This window comes from Jaculus jaculus, chromosome 1 (genome assembly GCF_020740685.1).
Source record: "Jaculus jaculus isolate mJacJac1 chromosome 1, mJacJac1.mat.Y.cur, whole genome shotgun sequence".
NCBI lineage: Eukaryota > Metazoa > Chordata > Mammalia > Rodentia > Dipodidae > Jaculus > Jaculus jaculus.
The window spans coordinates 142,199,791-142,216,753 of NC_059102.1; the positions used below are offsets into that span (position 1 = coordinate 142,199,791).

Genomic DNA, 16,963 nt, shown 5'->3' on the forward strand with positions numbered 1-16,963 from the left:
CACATGTATCTGGAGTTCGTTTGCAGTGGTTGGAAGCCCTGGCACGCTCATTCTCTCCTGTCTCTTTCTCTCACTCACTCTGCCTCTTTCTCCCTCTCAAATAAATAAATAGGGTTATGATTTATTTATCTCTTCTTAGATTTTGTTTAACCATCCCTCCACCTGTCCTTTACTCAGTCTTTTTCCCTGACCTCACTTGGGCCTTTTCACCCCCATGAATCTATTCTCCGTTATCTCTTAACCACAGCAAAACTTCACAAAGATGATCTTATTGGTCACTTAGTCTGCTGGAGACTGATACGGGAAGCTTAACCTTAATAATAAAATCCCTGATGTATGTGAACATACATTTATACTATTTCATTGAAACTACTACAATATGGCTTTAGCTCATCCTGCCCCCATCCCTTACCAAACTTTACCTTTCTAAGAAAACAATTTTCTGGAAGTTGAGACATTTAAAAAAATAAAATTCACAACTAGAGAGCTGGAGAGATCTGGAGGCCTTGACATGCCCATTCTCTCTCTCCTGGTCTCTGCCTCTTTCTCTCAAATAAATAATTTTTTTAAAGTTTTTTTCATCTTGTACCCATTAAGCAGTCACACCCGTGTCAGGCCCTGTACAACCACCAGTGTGCTTTGTCGCATTTCTGACCCCTTAAACGTCCCTAAGTCCCTCCTGTCGTGCTGCGTACTCTGTTCTTCGCAGATCTTCAGAAGTTACACATTCATCATAGGCTCGATGCCCCTAGCACACTTTGAGGGGTTTTGTTTGAGGGGTCTGTATCCGTCGTATCACATTGCCCAACCCATGGTAGAATTAGGCGTTGAATAATTAATTACGCTGGAATAATTTTTGTCTGAAATGGGAGAGTAGTCGGCTGCTGAACTCGACAACTTTAAAGTGCTCAGTCCGCGAAAATGGACCTAGCTACTGTTAAGGCCATCACCGAGGTGTTTTAATGTGCTTGACATCCAATTGTTCTTTCACCAGTGAGCCAGCACCAGGGTAGTGCGAGGCGGAGAAAACCCAGTGAACCCAGCGGTCAACCCGGAGTTGGGCCCGCCTCCGCCGGGGACTCACACGCTTGGCCCCTCCCGCGTGGATACTACGCGCCCACGTGGACACCCCTAGGGCCTTCCCCGCCCACGCTAGGACGGAGCTCGGAGATGGGCGGGCTCGCCGGCACCTCGGCTTTCCTCATTGGCTAGAACTCGAGCCCGCCACGAGTGGGCGTGGCCTCGCGGGTGCAGCGCCTCGGCCCTGAGAATACCCTCGGGAGGCGTGGCCTGCGCTCGGGCGGGGGCGGGCCGAAGGATAGCTACTTCCGGGTGAGCCGCCCCGCCCCCACGTGGGCTGGGGATATTACAGCGCGACCCAGCGGAGGCGCGAGAAGCTGCTGGGAGCACCTCTGCGTGCAGGTGAGCGGCGGCCGGGCCGGGCTCCGGGAAGGGGCGGTCTTGGCGAGGGCGGGTCCTGAACGAGCCCGGAACGCATCCCTGGTTGCGCTGTGTCCCTGTGAAGCGCTGGCCCTGCCACGAGAGACCAGGTCCCTATGGGCCCCAGCTTGAGTAAGGGGTACAGGATCTTGCAGCCACTGAGCTCAGGACCTCGAAACTGGGACCTAGCTTCTTTCTCCTTCCCCGGGGTGGATTCCATCGCTGCACAGCGCGAGGTGCCTCAGAGGAGGAGGGAGCGGGAAACAAGAAGAGCGGCTTGTGCTAGGCGCCGCATGCATGGTGCCATTCAGTCCTTACAAGTCCCCCTTTCACCAGACGAGAAAGCCGCGGACACACAGCTGGAAACAGGACTTGGCCTCACGTCTTTCAGACCCCAAAGCTCACACATTTAACCATCCTAGCTATCAGCAGCAGACAGGTCCAGAGCCAGGATCCTCCCTCTTCCTCTTGGCTCTCTACAACTGGAGCTTTTGTAAGCCCAGCTCTGCTGGGAAGAAAATGTGAACTCTGCCCTTCCAGTATCAAGGGTTCTGGTGGGAATAAATGACTGAGCTGCTAGACCCCTGAATTCCAGCCCAGAACAGCAGCTGACCAGCAGAGTGATCCCTGGTCAGTGTCTGCCGTTCTCTTGAGTTCAGTTTCACCATTATTGGAATGATGTAAAAACCTTTCAGCCTATGTTATAGGAGTCTGGAAAAGAAAGCTTCTCCTAGCTAGAAATGAAGTGTTTGTTTTTCTTTAATCCTCTGACTTTTATTTATTTATTTTGAGAATGGGCGCGCCAGGGTCTCCAGTCACTGTAAATGAACTCCAGACCTCCAGACGTATGCACCTCCTTGTGCACCTGGCTTACGTGGTTCCTGGGAAATTGAACCGGGGTCCTTTGGCTTTTCAGGCAAACGCCTTAACCACTAAGCCATCTTTCCAGCACTAGAAATTAGTTTTTTAAAAACGCAGGGGCCAGGGTTGGGGGGCAGCTGGAGAGATAGCTCAGCGGCTAAGGCGTTTCAAATAAATAAGAAGCCAGGCTAGGTAGTGCAGGCCTTTAATCCCAGCACTGGGGAGGCATCCGTAGCAAGGATCACTGTGAGACCAGCCTCAGACTGCAGATTGAGTTCCTAGTCAGCCTGGGCTAGAGTGACCCCACCTTGAAAACAACACAAACATGAAGCCTGGAGTGGAGGTGCACACCTTTAATCCCAGCACTTGGGGGACAGAAGTAGGAGGATGGTGGTGAGTTGGAGGCCACCCTGAGACTACATAGTGAATTCCAGGTCAGCCTGAGCTAGAGTGAGACTCTTATGGGGCGGGGGGCGGGGGGGGAGCATGAGATTAAGGCCTGGACCTATTGAGCAGTCTTACTCTTTCTTTGATTCCCCCACCCCCCCCCACACACACAGCTGGTGACAGTCAGAGTGCTCAGGAAATACAAATAGGTCACCGAGCAGTCCCTTTTAAGACAGTATGTGACAGCTGCTGTCCTGGTCCTTGCTGGGGTTTTGGATGTGACTTCCCAGCCCCAGCCCTTCTACTTAGCTGGCTTTCCTGACTTACCTCCTTCCCAGCCAGTCCAGAACCTGCCAGAGCTGGTAGCTGCACTTCACCCTCTGTGCCAAGAGTACAGCATCTGGAATCCACTATGGAGTACTACATGGGAAGCCAAGCCCTGCAGCATTTTCTCAGCCACACTTGGTGGCAACTGTCACTCCCAAGGGTGTTGCCTCCTGAGGAAGGTGAGACCTTCATAGTCATCCTGAAACACTATCATGAAGCGTCTCTTCAGTAAGCTGCCCAGGCCACCCCCTACTGTGGCATCTCTGTGGTGGTGATTTTCCTTCTCTTGCAGCATATAAGCTGCTTGCCACGGGCCCCCCTGCCATCCTTCACCTCAGTTATCTTGAAATAGCTGTGGCCCTTGGAGTGTGGTATAGGGGCTGCTCAGGGCCTTTACTCCATTCCCAGTTCACCATTAGCCACGTGTTTACTCTGCTTGATGGCAGAAACACATCATCACTATCTCCAAACTCCACAGCCTTGCAGGCTTGATGATATCAGCGCTTTAGAGATTATGAAATAATGGATCTGAAAGGCCCAAAGTTACAGAGCAGAACAACAGCACAGGCCTGGGGCTATTTGACCTTGACATGTTGTTCTTTCTGTACTGCCACGCACTGCTTGCCAGCAAAGTGAATCTGCAAAACCCTGGCCTAGAGTTGGCTCTGCAAAACAGAAATCACTGAGGGTACTTTCCCAGTCCATTTTAATAAGCACCACCTACTACTGTACATCAGCTATGGAGTATAGGTTATATAGACATGAGGCTGCATGCCAGGAGCCTCAGGATTAGGTCTTTACATTTTATTGATTACTTTTTTACATGGATACTGGGGGTTGAACTCAGGTCTTCATGCTTGCAAGGTGGGCATTTTACAGACTGAACTATCTCTCCATCCCAAAATTTATTTATATTTATTCTTTATTGTTATCACTTTTATTTATGAGAGAGAGAGAATGAACACACCAGGGCCTTCAGCTGCTGCAAACGAACTCCAGATGCATATGCCACCTTGTGCATCTGTCTTACATGGGTACTGGGGAATCAAATACGGGTCCTTAGGGTCACAGGCAAGCTCCTTAACTGCCAAGCCATCTCTCCAGCACCCTTTATTTACTTTTTGACAAAAACAAGGAACATAGGTTTTTGTTTGTCTTGAGGTAGGGTCTCAACCCAGCCTGGGCTGGCCTTAAACTTACAGCAGTCCTAGGGCATGGTGGTTTATGCCTTTAATCCCAGCACTTGGGAGGCAGAGGTAGAAGGATCACTGAGTTCAAGGCCAGCCTGAGACTACAAAGTGAGTTCCAGGTCAGCCAGGTCAAGAGCGAGACCCTACCTCAAAACAACCCCTCCCCAAAATTTTATCATTTGCAAGCAGAGAGAGAATGGGCACTCTAGGGAACTCTTGCCACTGCAAGATGCATGTGCCACTTTGCATCTGGCTATCAATAGGTAGTGGGGAATCAAACTGCTGAGCCATCTCTCTAGCCCTGACCAGCTTTGTTTAGTTCCTACTTTTGTCTCTCCGTGTGATATCAAGCAAGTTCTCTGGCCTTTCTGCACACCCATTAAAATGTAACTAAATAGAATCTGTGCTCTTTCTCCCCCCACTCGCCTTTGTTTTTTTGAGGTAGGGTTTTACTCTAGCCCAGGCTAACCTGGAATTCACTGTGTAGTCTCAGGGTGGCCTCATACTCAGCAATCCTCCTACCTCTGCCTCCTGAGTGCTGGGATTAAAGGCATGTGCCACCATGCCCTGAACTTTTCCATTTTTAAATTCCTTTAGAACTGACAGCTCTTGCTCAATCTATTATTTCTCTGACTTCCAAAATAAAAACCCAGGTCAAAGTGGAACTTCTCAGGCTGGGGCTGTAGCTCAGTGGTAGAGTGCTACAAGGCCCTGAGCTCAACCCCTAGCACTGCAAGAAGAAGAAAAAAACACGTGGAACTGCTCTAGTGAGAACCCCCTCCTAGTCTTACCCCCGCCCCACATCTCCCAAGTGCCTTGGAGTAAAACTTGGGTAGCCCAGCAACCTAGGTGACCCTCTGATTGGTCTAATGAGGCAGATAGCCAACCAGTTTCTCCCTTAGGTTCCTAAAGGAGATGAGTTGAGGCCAGTGGAATGCAGGTGTGGATTCTAGAAGCCAGGGCCAGCTGCAGAGGTGGCTTTTGGAAAGTGAATCAGAATGTGCACCTGGTTCTAAAATCTGACTTGGCTCCAGGATGACATTGAGCAAGTCACAGAGCCTCTCTTAGCCTTTGCTTCCTTATTCCTTATCACTGAAAGTTATGTCATTTCTGGTGATGAGATGATACAAGTAAAACTTAAGTGTCCAGCATCTAGCTAATAGACTTTCTGTTTCTTCTGTTCCCCCTAGCATCCAAATAGAAACAGTATGAGTAGAGAGAGAGCTATTTTTTAAATATTTCATTTATATATTTTTTTAATTTTTAAAATTTTATTGTTTTGTTGTTGTTTGTTTTTGCTTTTCAAGGTAGGGTCTTGCTCTAGGCTAAGCTGACCTGGAATTCACTGTGTAGTCTCAGGCTGGCCTCAAACTCACAGCAATTCTCCTACATCTGCCGCCCAAGGACTGGGATTAAGTGTGTGTGCCACCACACCCGACTTTTAAAAGAAACATTTTGGGCTGGAGAGATGGCTTAGTGGTTGAGCGCTTGCCTGTGAAGCCGAAGGACCTCAGTTCGAGGCTTGATTCCCCAGGACCCATGTCAGCCAGATGCACAAGGGGTCGCACGCATCTGGAGTTCGTTTGCAGTGGCTGGAGGCCCTTGCGTGCCCATTCTCTCTCTCTCTCTGACTATTTCTCTCTGTGTCACTCTCAAATAAATAAATGAAAATAAACAAAAAAAAATTTAAATTTTTGAGAGAGAGAGAAAGAGAGAATGAGGCACCAGGGCCTCTAGCTGCTGCAAACAAACTCCCGGCACATGCGCCACCTTGTGCCCCTGGCTTATGTATATACTGGGGAATTAAACCTTGGTCCTTAGACTTCACAAGCAAGTGCCTTAACTGTTAAGCCATCTCTCCAGCCCTCTTTTGTGTTTTTATTTTAAATATTTTCATGTATTTATTTGCAAGCAGATAGAGGGAGAGACAAAATGGGACCACCTGGGGCCTCTAGCCACTGCAAACGAACTCCAGATGTATGCACCACTTTGCGTATCTGGTTTTGTGGGGGTACTAGGGAATCAAACCTGGGTCATTAGGTTTTGCTGGCTCTAAGCCATCTCTTCAGCCCCAGAGGTATCTATTGAATTAAATGTTTACCATAGTATATGAAAGCTTGAATTTGAACTAAATTCAAATTCTGGCTTGATCATTAACTAGCTAGGGCAAATGGCTTTACATTTAAGCTAACTCCTGGCGAGGTAGTAGTAAAATCTTACACATAGTGGGCAGGCTAGACCTCATATCTGCTGAAAGACTATCCATTTAGAGTTGGAGACATCTCTGTCCTCCCCTTATGAAGAGGCCAGTCCACCCATGGGTGTGGTGATAGAGTTGGTCCTTGTGTGGCTCCTGATAACTCCAACTCCACTAAGGAGGAAGACAGGATAAGATGGGCCCCTGATCTAGTAGGGAGGAGCTAAGGGACCCTTAGAGAAACACAACAGTGACACACTGAAGGATCCCCAGGGTGCTGGCTTGGTTTTAGATTCTAGCCTGCTGTGTGAACTTTGGTAAGTCCTTGCCCCTCTGGGCCTTGAGAACCCATTTCTACAAAAAGCAGTGGGACACAGGCCTACCAGCTCCCACTTTTTTTGTGTGTCCCCCCCCCCCCAACGCCCTGCTTGGCTCCTTGATAGCCAAAAAGTGCCTTCAGAAGGAAATGTCTAAAAGGGAGCTTTCCAACCCTGGCTTCCTACCTCTTCCTGACCTGTCCTTGCTGTCCTCCAGGTCATCACATCCGCCCTAAGAGACTGCCTCTTGGCTGCCTCAAGATAGTCCTTCCTTCTCCGCCTCCCAGCTCCCTATGTCTCCTGTGTTTCTCTGCTTCCTGTCTGCTCAGCTCAGCCACAGGATTTCTCTTCTTCTTCCTTTTTTTTTGTAAAGTTTTTAAAATTGTATTATTTTATTTTTAAATATTTTATTTATTTGAGAGAGAGAAAGAGGCAGATAGAGAATGGGCATGCCAGGACCTCTAGCACTTTGCCCCTCCCCAACTGAACCCTCACATCCTTCAGAGTGGAGCTCAAGCCCTTCGCCACAGGTCTCTGCCTTCCTAACTCCAGAACCATGACCTGTGAGCCTGGGCTGCCTAGTCCTAGTCCTGCAGTGCACTTGTCAGCCCTGCCTGCCAAGACTGGCCTACAGCCTCCAGGAGGCACCTGTGAGAGTGCCAGTGTGGCCTGGCACACAGTGTGTGCTGTAGATACAAACGTGGTGCCCCAGGCTGCCTTCTGTCTTCTGCCTTCTATCACTTCCTTGGCATGCACAGTGTTGTCTTGTGCTTCATGCAATTAAATATTTGTCCTGTGCGAAAGTCCATGTGCAGGCAGAGCACAATGGAAGAGGCAAAAAGCGAACTCGCCATGGACCCTGCCCTGCAGAACTCCTGTCTACTGGCCCGAGATAAGCCTCAGCTGGAGGCACAAAGAGCTGTTATGTAAAAGGGATTTCCAACTGGGCCAAAAGGAAGCCTCGGCAGGCGAGGTAGGAGAAGCATGTGGGGCACTCTAGGGAAGGCTGTACAGAAAGCATGTGCATTCCAGGGAAAGGAGACAGTGTGCCACCACAAGGCAAGATGTGGCACAATTTGCTAAGTGCAGGAAGTGTGTGTCCCTCACGTCAGTCATGCATGTACTGTTTTATCCTCTTGCTGTCTGGTGAAGGGGTCTGCGTGCCAAGATGTCATCAGTGCTCTTCGCTAGTGGCAGAATTCCAGGGGATTTTTTTCTCCTTTAGCTTATCTGTGCTTTTCTAAAATTCCTGCAGAGCAAGTTTAAAGCCAGCCTGAGCTACATAGCAAGACTTTTTCTTAAAAACCACAAGGCAGGCTGGGTGTGGTGGTGCACACCTTTAATCCCAGCTCTCAGGAGGCAGAGGTAGGAGGATCTCCATGAGTTTGAGGCTACCCTGAGACTACATAGTAAATTCCAGGTCAGGGTGGACTAGAGTGAGAACCTACCACAAAACAACAACAAACAAACAAACAGGGCTGGAGAGGTAAAGCCTAAGGATCCTGGTTGTAGGCTCTTTTCCCCAGGACCCACGTTAGCCAGATGCACAAGGGGGCGCGCGCATCTGGAGTTCGTTTGCAGTGGTTGGAGGTCCTAGCGCGCCCATTCTCTCTCTTCTGTGCCTCTTTCTCTCTGTCACTCTCAAATAAATAAAAATAAACAAAAAAGAAATAAAAAAAAATACAAGGCAGGGACTGGAGAGATGACTTAGCAGTTAGGGTGCTTGCCTGCAAAGCCTAATGGATGAATGGAGTTTCATTCCTAATACCCACGCAGAGCCAGATGCACAAGGTGGCACATGCACCTGAAGTTTAGTTGTAGCAACTGGAAGCCCTGTAGCGCCCACTCTGTCTCTGCTAGACATGGTGGCTCACACCTTTACAGAATTCAGGAGGTTCAAGTGGAGAATCACTGAGTTCAAAGCCAGCCTGAGACTACATAGTGAATTCCAGGTCAGCCTGGGCCAGAGTGAGACTCTTATTTTAAAAAAACAAAAAATAGGGCTGGAGGGATGGCTTACTGATTAAGGTGTTCGCCTGAAAAGCCAAAGAACCCAGGTTCAGTTCCCCAGGACCCACGTTAACCAGATGCCCAAGGGGGCGCACATGTCTGGAGTTCGTATGCAGTGGCTGGAGGCCCTTGTGCGTCCATTCTCTCTCTGTGTCTCTCCCTCTTTCTCTGTCAAACAAACAAATAAATAATTTTAAAAAGCAAAAAATAAGCTGGGCATGGTGGTACACACCTTTAGTCCCAGCACTCGGGAGGCAGAGGTAGGAGGATCACCGTGAGTTTGAGGCTACCCTGAAACTACGTAGTCAATTCCAGGTCAGTCTGGACTAGAGTGAAACCCTACCTCCTAAAACCAAAATAAATAAATAAATCACAAGGAGGCTGGAGAGATAGCTAGCAGTTAAGGTGCTTGCCTGCAAAGCGTAAGGACCCAGGTTCACTCTCTCTGCAGATCCCATCTAAGCCAGATGCATAAAGGTGATGCAAGTGCAAGGTTGCACATGCCCACTAGGTGGCGCAAGCCTCTGGAGTTCTATTGCAGTGGCTGAAGCCCTGGCACACCACAATTCTCTCTCCCTCTTTCTTTCTTTCTTTCTTTCTTTCTTTCTTTCTTTCTTTCTTTCTTTCTTTCTTTCTTTCTTTCCTTTCTGTCTCCCCCCCCCTCTCTCCCCAAAAACAAAGGGGCGTGGTCTGGAGAAATGGCTTAGCTGTAAGGTGCTTGCATGCAAAGCCAAAGGACCCAGGTTCAATTCTCTAGGACCCACATAAGCCAGATTCACAAGTTGACACATGCATTTGGAGTTCATTTGAAGCAGCTGGAGGACCTGGCATGCCCAATCTCGTCCTCTCTCCCTCCCTCTGTCTCTCTCTCCCTCTCTCAAGCAAATAAATACAAAGGGGCTAGAGAGATGGCTTAGTGGTTAAGCACTTGCCTGTGAAGTCTAAGGACCCCAGTTTGAGGCTTGATTCCCCAGGTCCCACGTAAGCCAGATGCACAAGGTGGTACATGCAACTGGAGTTCGTTTGCAGTTGTTGGAGGCCCTGGTGTGCTCATTCTTTCTCTCTACCTATCTGCCTCTTTCTCTCTCTATCGCTCTCAAATAAATAAATTAAAAATAAAATTAAAAATACAAAAAAGTTAAAGTAAAAAAGACACAAGGCTAGTTATGTAGCTCAATAGCTGAGTGCTTGCCTAACTATGTACAAGGTCTTAAGGAACCATCATATTAACGATAAACTCAAATGTTCTATCGTTAAATTGTTTGCTGTGAAGCTTCTGGAAACATCTATTCTTTGTCAAGGACCAGCAGAAATTGGCGAACCACACTGTGAGGGGCACAGACCAGAGGGAGAAGACAAAAGAGCTGTCTTCCACATGTAATTATCTCCAGGGTGCAGAACCATGTCTTATGTCTCCTGTTGCCCCCCCCCCCCCCCCCCCCGCAGAGCTGAGCCTGCGGCAGATACCCCAGGATTCCATCCGACTGACTCCTGTGTGCCCTACTGGCCCACACCATGCAACACCAGTCTGTTCTGCACAGCGGTTACTTTCACCCACTGCTTCGGACCTGGCAGGCCACCTCCACTACGCTCAGCGCCTCCAACTTCATCTACCCCATCTTTGTCACGTGAGTCCTCGAAATGACCCAAGCCTTTCTAACCTGCCTTGGCTGGGGGAAGGTGTGTGACAAGCAAGCTGTCTGTAGTACTGGGGAGGGAGAGGTTTAAAGTGGGCTGTCAAGTGGAAACAAAAGGTTTTAGAAGCAACCTACAGGGTTAAGGAAGTAGTCTTAGCAATGACAAAAGCCCTGAAAAGTATCTTTGCCTTTGCCTGCCATTCTAAACTAATGCAATAAAACAGAAAAGGAGAACGTAGTGGAGTAGAGTGCTATGTCTATGTAAGGAGTGGTTGTTGGTAATAGTCAAGCAGTCGTGACTCTTAGCAGTAGTGACAGTAGATATTTAGAGTGCTCACTGTGTAGCAGGTGCTTTGCTGAGCACCTACTCCACTACCTCGTTCAGTCCAGACAACACTCAAATGAGGAAGGACTGTCCTTAGGAGTATCAACTCATGAGGGCAGGCATTGTCTGTTTTGGTCTCTGTTACATCCTTAGTGCCTACAACTGTACGTGGCACTGGTTGATGCAAAACACACAACTCTCACCTCAAAGAGGATACAAAATAGTTTATTCTGCAGTCAAATGTGAGTAACCGTGGCCTAGGAACACAGATTCAGTTCACCCCAGATTTTGTGTTCCAACATGTTTACAACTTCATGAAGATTTTATAGTTACAGACCAAGGGAGTCACTTTTCAAATGTATTGGGGAGGACAACAGGTAGGTGGGTTCCAGCCAAGCAGGGATATCTCTGTTACAGACTTAAGATGTTCTCTGATGACATTCTTAACCTTGGGGCTGGTGGAAGCTCGTGTCTCTTAGTATATTCCACAGAAGTTTCACCTGATCACCTCATAGTCACAAGGATGTCAGGTCAGACACAGAAGGTAGCCCAGGGTAAGTTAGCTCTGATCCTGCAACATTCCATCTCTGTGATCACAGGGGTCCTATCAGCCCATTCAGCCTTGTTTGAAATAGTTGCAGTGCTTTTCAGGAACTTTAGTTCACATACCTGAGAACCCACTAAGCTTTTGTTGAGAGAATGAAGTAATCTACCAGGGTGAAGGGCCTGGGCCTGGGGTTCAACGAGATGCCACAGCTTGGCCAAGGTCAGTCAGCAAGTGCCTAGGAAACTACACAAGGACATTGTGACTTTAGAGTCCAAGTTCTCCATGTGATTACTGTTCTTTTAGTTCAGTGTTCTTATTGTCACTGCTGTCATTGCTCCTGTTATTATTTCAGGGGCTTGGCCAGGCAGGGGAGCCAGACACTGGATCCCACCCCCCTTCCTCCATCTTCAGTCCTGTATCGGATCCCTTCCCAGTCTTCCATCCATCCCTCAGCCACCCTCACCACTGGCCCTTCCCATAGCCACCAATCCATAGCCTGCCCTCTGCTCTTGCAGGGATGTTCCTGATGATGTTCAGCCTATCGCCAGCCTCCCAGGAGTAGCCAGGTGAGCAGTGCGGGGGTGAGGGGACAAAGTGATGATGGAAGGAAAGTTTTCTCATTTGAAGGTGACGGGGCAAGAAGCAGACCCAGCACGTAGCAGACACGGAGAGGTGAAGTGCAGCTGAGTGGGGAGAAGGGTTTCCAGGGGACGAGAGCAGGAGGCCAGTGGAGGAGGCAGCCTCGTAAAGAAACTGGGGTCCCAGCACTAGGGATGCCACGCCTGAGGCTGCTGCAGATAGGAGCCGAGCTTGAGATGGGAACCTGAGTAAGAGCCTTGGAGGACCCTGCTACAGCTAACTCCATAGGGCCGCTCCTTAGAGCAGGTAACCCTCTTTGGGTATTCTCCTGGTCCAACCTGCACTGTAGGCCTTGCACGTTCTTGGTGCCTGTGCAACTTGGCTTTTTACTGGGGATGAACTCAGGACCTATCCCATACTAGGCAAGCTTGCTACCACTGAGCCACCTCCTTGGTGTATAACTTGGCTCTTGTGTGTGGGCGCATGAAAATGTGAGTATGCGTGCACACTTAGATGCTTGCGTGTCAAGGTCAGTGGACAACCTTTGGTGTTGTTCCTCAGGAAAACTGCATATTCTTCCCTGACTCCACCTTAATTGGCCTGAAGTTCAGCAAGTAGGCTAGACTGGCTGGCTAGTGAGCCCCGTGAATCTACACCAGGGTTACAAGCACTTGCCATTATACTCAGTGGTGGGTTGTTATTGTTATTATTATTATTATTCATTTGCAAGCAGAGAGAGAGAGAATGGGCATACACCAGGGCCTCCAACCTCTGCAAACAAACTCCAGATGCATGTGCTACTTTGAGCACTGGCTTTACGTGGATTGAATCCAGGTCATTAGGCCTTGCAAGCAAATGCCTTAGCCACTGAGCCATCTCTCCAGCCCCTCAGTGTTTTTGCTGTGAATCAAGCTCGGGTTCTCATGCTTGCACAGTTGTCTCTCCCACCTCACCACTTGACTCTTAACAGAAGCACAGTGTGAATGATGGGTTGGGAGTGGAGGATCTGTTCCCTCTGCCCCTTTGTCAGCGTCAATTCCCTTCTAGGTACGGTGTAAACCGACTGGAAGAGATGCTGAGGCCCCTAGTGGAAGAGGGCCTGCGCTGTGTCCTGGTCTTTGGTGTCCCCAGCAGAGTTCCCAAGGTAAAGAACCAAGGAAGGGCTAAGGAGGGAGGACTGAAGTTCCACACTCACTGTGCCCTCGCTCTACCCTTGGCTGGCTGTGGAGCCACAGATGAATGGCCACAGTCCTGCCCTTGACACAGCACCTACAGTCAGGAAGCTAAGTAGGGCTGCAGTGCCTCGACTGGCTGAGCCAGGCCTCTCTCATACCTCTGCTTTCCTCACTCTGCTTCCTCATCCAGAGCTGTGGTGGGGCTGCAAGGAGAGGGCCAGCGTCATGCTCTGCTAGGGGCATCCACTATGCCTCGTGCAAAGCTTCATGTAACAGACACAGCCCCCGGATGGAGCTCCAGTGGCGCAGCGGTTAACGCGTGGTACTTATACAGATATGCCCCTTGGTCTTTCCTTCCCCTCCCCCAAGGATGAGCGGGGCTCTGCAGCTGATTCTGAGGAATCCCCTGCTATTGAAGCCATTCGTCTGCTGAGGAAAACCTTCCCCAGCCTCCTGGTGGCCTGTGATGTCTGTCTGTGCCCCTACACCTCCCACGGTCACTGTGGTGAGTGCCCCTATGCCAACCCTTGTGCCTTCCATACCCACTCACAAGCCATTCCCAAGGTAGGCATAGGCCAGGACCTAAGGTGTACCCCCAAGCCAAATCATCTTATTTCCCAGGGCTCCTGAGTGAGAATGGATCCTTCTTAGCTGAGGAGAGCCGCCAACGGCTGGCAGAGGTGGCACTGGCTTACGCCAAGGCAGGTGAGTGAGCCCCCAGTAGGGACAGGGAGGGGGTATAGTGGACAGGAGGGTCCCAGAGCTCTGAAGGACACTCTGTGCCCCTCAGGATGTCAGGTGGTAGCCCCGTCGGACATGATGGATGGACGTGTGGAAGCCATCAAGGCAGCTCTCATGGCACATGGACTTGGCAACAGGGTACGGACAGGGGAGTAGGGACAGGAGAGAGCCTGGGCCAGCCCTTCCCTCGTTGCCTCAGAAATCTCAGAACTACAAAAAAAAAAAAAAAAGATAAATAATAGAATAGTACACATGACGCCTTCGGGGTCTGCCCCAAGAAATCACTTCATGGGACAGACTACAGGTCCTTTACTTCGTGATTGAGATCCTTTCTCCTCTTGACATATTATCCTGGGAGTCTTGGAAGGGCTGACTCAACCTGTACCCCACTGTCTCCCCTCAGGTCTCAGTGATGAGTTACAGCGCCAAATTTGCTTCCTGTTTCTATGGGCCTTTTCGGTGAGTGGGGACGGGCTGGGGTCTGGCTAACCCATTAAGCCCTAAGCTGGAGCCCAACCTGCTCATGCTGCTTTGCAGGGATGCGGCTCAGTCAAGCCCAGCTTTTGGCGACCGCCGCTGCTACCAGCTTCCCCCTGGAGCCCGAGGTCTGGCTCTCCGTGCAGTGGTGAGTGAACAGGTGTGAGCTCCACGCCCCACCCACCCTGGCCTGTCTCCTTCCCAGGCCCTGCCCACACTTTGTCCTCATCTGTAGGACCGGGATGTACGGGAAGGAGCTGACATGCTTATGGTGAAACCAGGATTGCCCTACCTGGACGTTGTGCGGGAGGTGAAGAACAAGGTGAGCCCAGAGCAGAGGCAAGTCCAGGCAAGAGGTCTGCCCCTGTGTGGGGATCCCCGATGGAGGGGGCTCTGGAATCAGAACAGGAGTCCTCTCCTCCCAGCCCTGCCTAGAGACCAGCTTGGCTTTCTCTGTCTCTGTAAACATTGGGCCTCTGTGGCTGAATGGTTCTTGAATAGCCTGGGCTACCATCAGTAGTGACTCAGAATGAGGCTCAAGATGGTCACAGGCTGGACAGAGAGGAAGGGACACTTGCATAATGTGCCCACCCTCCACTTCAAGCCACATGCCTTTCACTGCCTCTCTGCAGCACCCTGAGCTCCCCCTCGCCGTGTACCATGTGTCTGGAGAGTTTGCCATGCTGTGGCATGGAGCCCGAGCTGGGGCCTTTGATCTCAAGACTGCTGTACTGGAAGCCATGACCGCCTTCCGCAGAGCGGGTAAGCAGGGGCCAGGTTGTGACCTATCCCACAGAGACTGGTGGGCACTTTGTCCAAGAAGGAAAGTGAAGTCACAAGAGATCTGGAGTCTTTGCCTAGAAGTACTGGTAACTTCGATGCAAGCTAAGGAATGGATGTGGAACAGTAGAACAGATTGGGCAAAAATGAAGGAAATAGGGCCTTCCATAGCCTTTTGGTTATGAGAGTGTAGGCAAGCTATTTCTGTCAACCTCAAGATCCCCATCTATAAACCAGGGATAAGGTGCCTGGTGCATGGTTGTCCTAAGGAGTAAATGAAGTGATCTGGACAGTGTATGATTATTGATCTACAAATGGAAGCAGGTGTTGTTAGTGTCACACACCATCCTGCTCTTTAGAGTGGGCTCCAGCTCCAGACTCCTGTCTGTCCCCCCCTCACCAGGAAGATCACAAGACTAGAAAGCAGTTTGGCACTATTACCTGTCACTGAGACCTGAGGGGAGACAGCGGGAGACAGGCTGAGTCAGCCCTTCCCAGCTTCCCAGGGTGAGGTGGCAAGGGCAGAAAAGACCTCTGCTAGGAATTTGTCTGTAGTCTGCTCTCATTTCAGCACTGGGCTTTGATTGCTCCAGGCCAGCAAGGGACAGAAGCTTGCAGCTGCTTGCTTCCCCCACTGCATTTCACATAATGGCAAATGGAAGCTTAGAAAGAGAAAAATGCTAAGCTAAGGCCTGGAGCTCACCACAGTTGGGCTCAATCTCATGCTGTGACTCCAGGCTGTGCTTCTCCATGGGCTTCATGCTAGGCGCTGGTACCACACCGACTCTCTTGCGTCTGTTTCCCCACACAGGTGCTGACATCATCATCACCTACTACACCCCTCAGCTGTTGCAGTGGCTAAAGGAGGAGTGATGAGTGAGTGTGCAGGACTCAAAACGTTGATCTTGACAAAGCTCCCCAGGCCTTGGAGAAAGTGAAAACCAAAGTAAATGCTGCTGGTAGAACTGTGCCCTGTGCCCTCTTCCTGCTCATGTGCCTGTAGGCCACAGCACCCTTAGGTGGTTCCGACCAGCACCCTAAAGTCCTACCACTCACATTCACATGCTTTCCAGCTCTCCAAGCTTCCCGCCCTGGCTCGGCCTTGAGGCCCACCTCCCCATCCTCAGCACTCTCCTCAGGTCCAGCTTCAGCTGGGTACCAGCCAGGAGCTCTGGGCACAGGCTTGGGCCCGGGAGAAGAGCCTGGAGCACTGGGGCAAGAGGAGAGCAATTGGATCTTGCATCCAAAGAAGCTCAGGGAAGTCGCGGCCTCTGGCAGCAGAGCTGGGCACAGGACTGAGGCCTGGCTTGACAACCTGAGCTTAGAGTTGAGCTGTGCTGTGCCCCACTGGACAGCTTTTCTCACACAGGCCAGTGACCACCAGGCTGCCTGAGGCCTTCTTTCCCTCCAAGCCAAAAAGCCAGAGAAGAGTGGCAAGGATCAAGATCCAGAAGCGAAGAGGGAGCACCTGGCCACTGGAAACACCAGCACTCAAATCATTTTTTATTCACGAGACAGAACCTCTGCTCCATGCCCATTGCCAGGGCAATGCAAACATGGCAGGACACGCAGCAGCCTGTCTGTTGGAGTCAATGCAAAGAGAAGGGGGAGACAGTAGAAGAAAACAAACAGCAGTTCAGGTGTTGATGCCCACTTAGAAGGAAAGGGCCTAAAGCAGTGTCTGAGTTGAGACCACAGAAGGACCAGGCAAGACGGTTAAAAGAAGGTCCCAAGACAATATACAGAGATCCTGTGGTGGGAGGAGCTGGGCACAGATGAGGAGCGGGCCAGGAAGAGGAAAATGTGGTAGATTTGGAAGTTGGGGAGGTCAGCTCTCAGGCTTGGCAAGGACCTTCACATTTATTCCACATCTGATGGGCAGCTATCAGATTTTTTTTTTTTTACACTGCTGGGGATTGTACCAAAGCCCTCAACACATCTAGACAGACACACTGCCACTGAGCTATACCTCT

The 16,963-nt window shown here is 50.2% G+C and overlaps 1 protein-coding gene across 2 annotated transcripts; it reads left to right on the forward strand.

The window, feature by feature from the left end:
- Nucleotides 1–1,296: 1,296 nt before the first annotated feature.
- On the forward strand, nt 1,297–15,960 carry Alad (aminolevulinate dehydratase). Of its 2 annotated transcripts, none has more exons than XM_045142258.1 (12): nt 1,297–1,422; nt 10,176–10,357; nt 11,754–11,804; nt 12,865–12,961; nt 13,362–13,497; nt 13,614–13,697; nt 13,783–13,871; nt 14,137–14,192; nt 14,271–14,358; nt 14,446–14,532; nt 14,843–14,972; nt 15,802–15,960. In XM_045142258.1, the coding sequence occupies exons 2-12, from the start codon at nt 10,245–10,247 to the stop codon at nt 15,861–15,863; spliced, it is 993 nt and encodes a 330-aa protein (XP_044998193.1). In that variant the 5' UTR covers nt 1,297–1,422; nt 10,176–10,244; the 3' UTR covers nt 15,864–15,960. The 2 variants fall into 2 exon arrangements, with proteins under 2 accessions (XP_044998193.1, XP_004662776.1); XM_004662719.2 differs by lacking the exon at nt 1,297–1,422 and adding an exon at nt 3,039–3,194.
- The last annotated feature ends 1,003 nt before the right edge of the window (nt 15,961–16,963 follow it).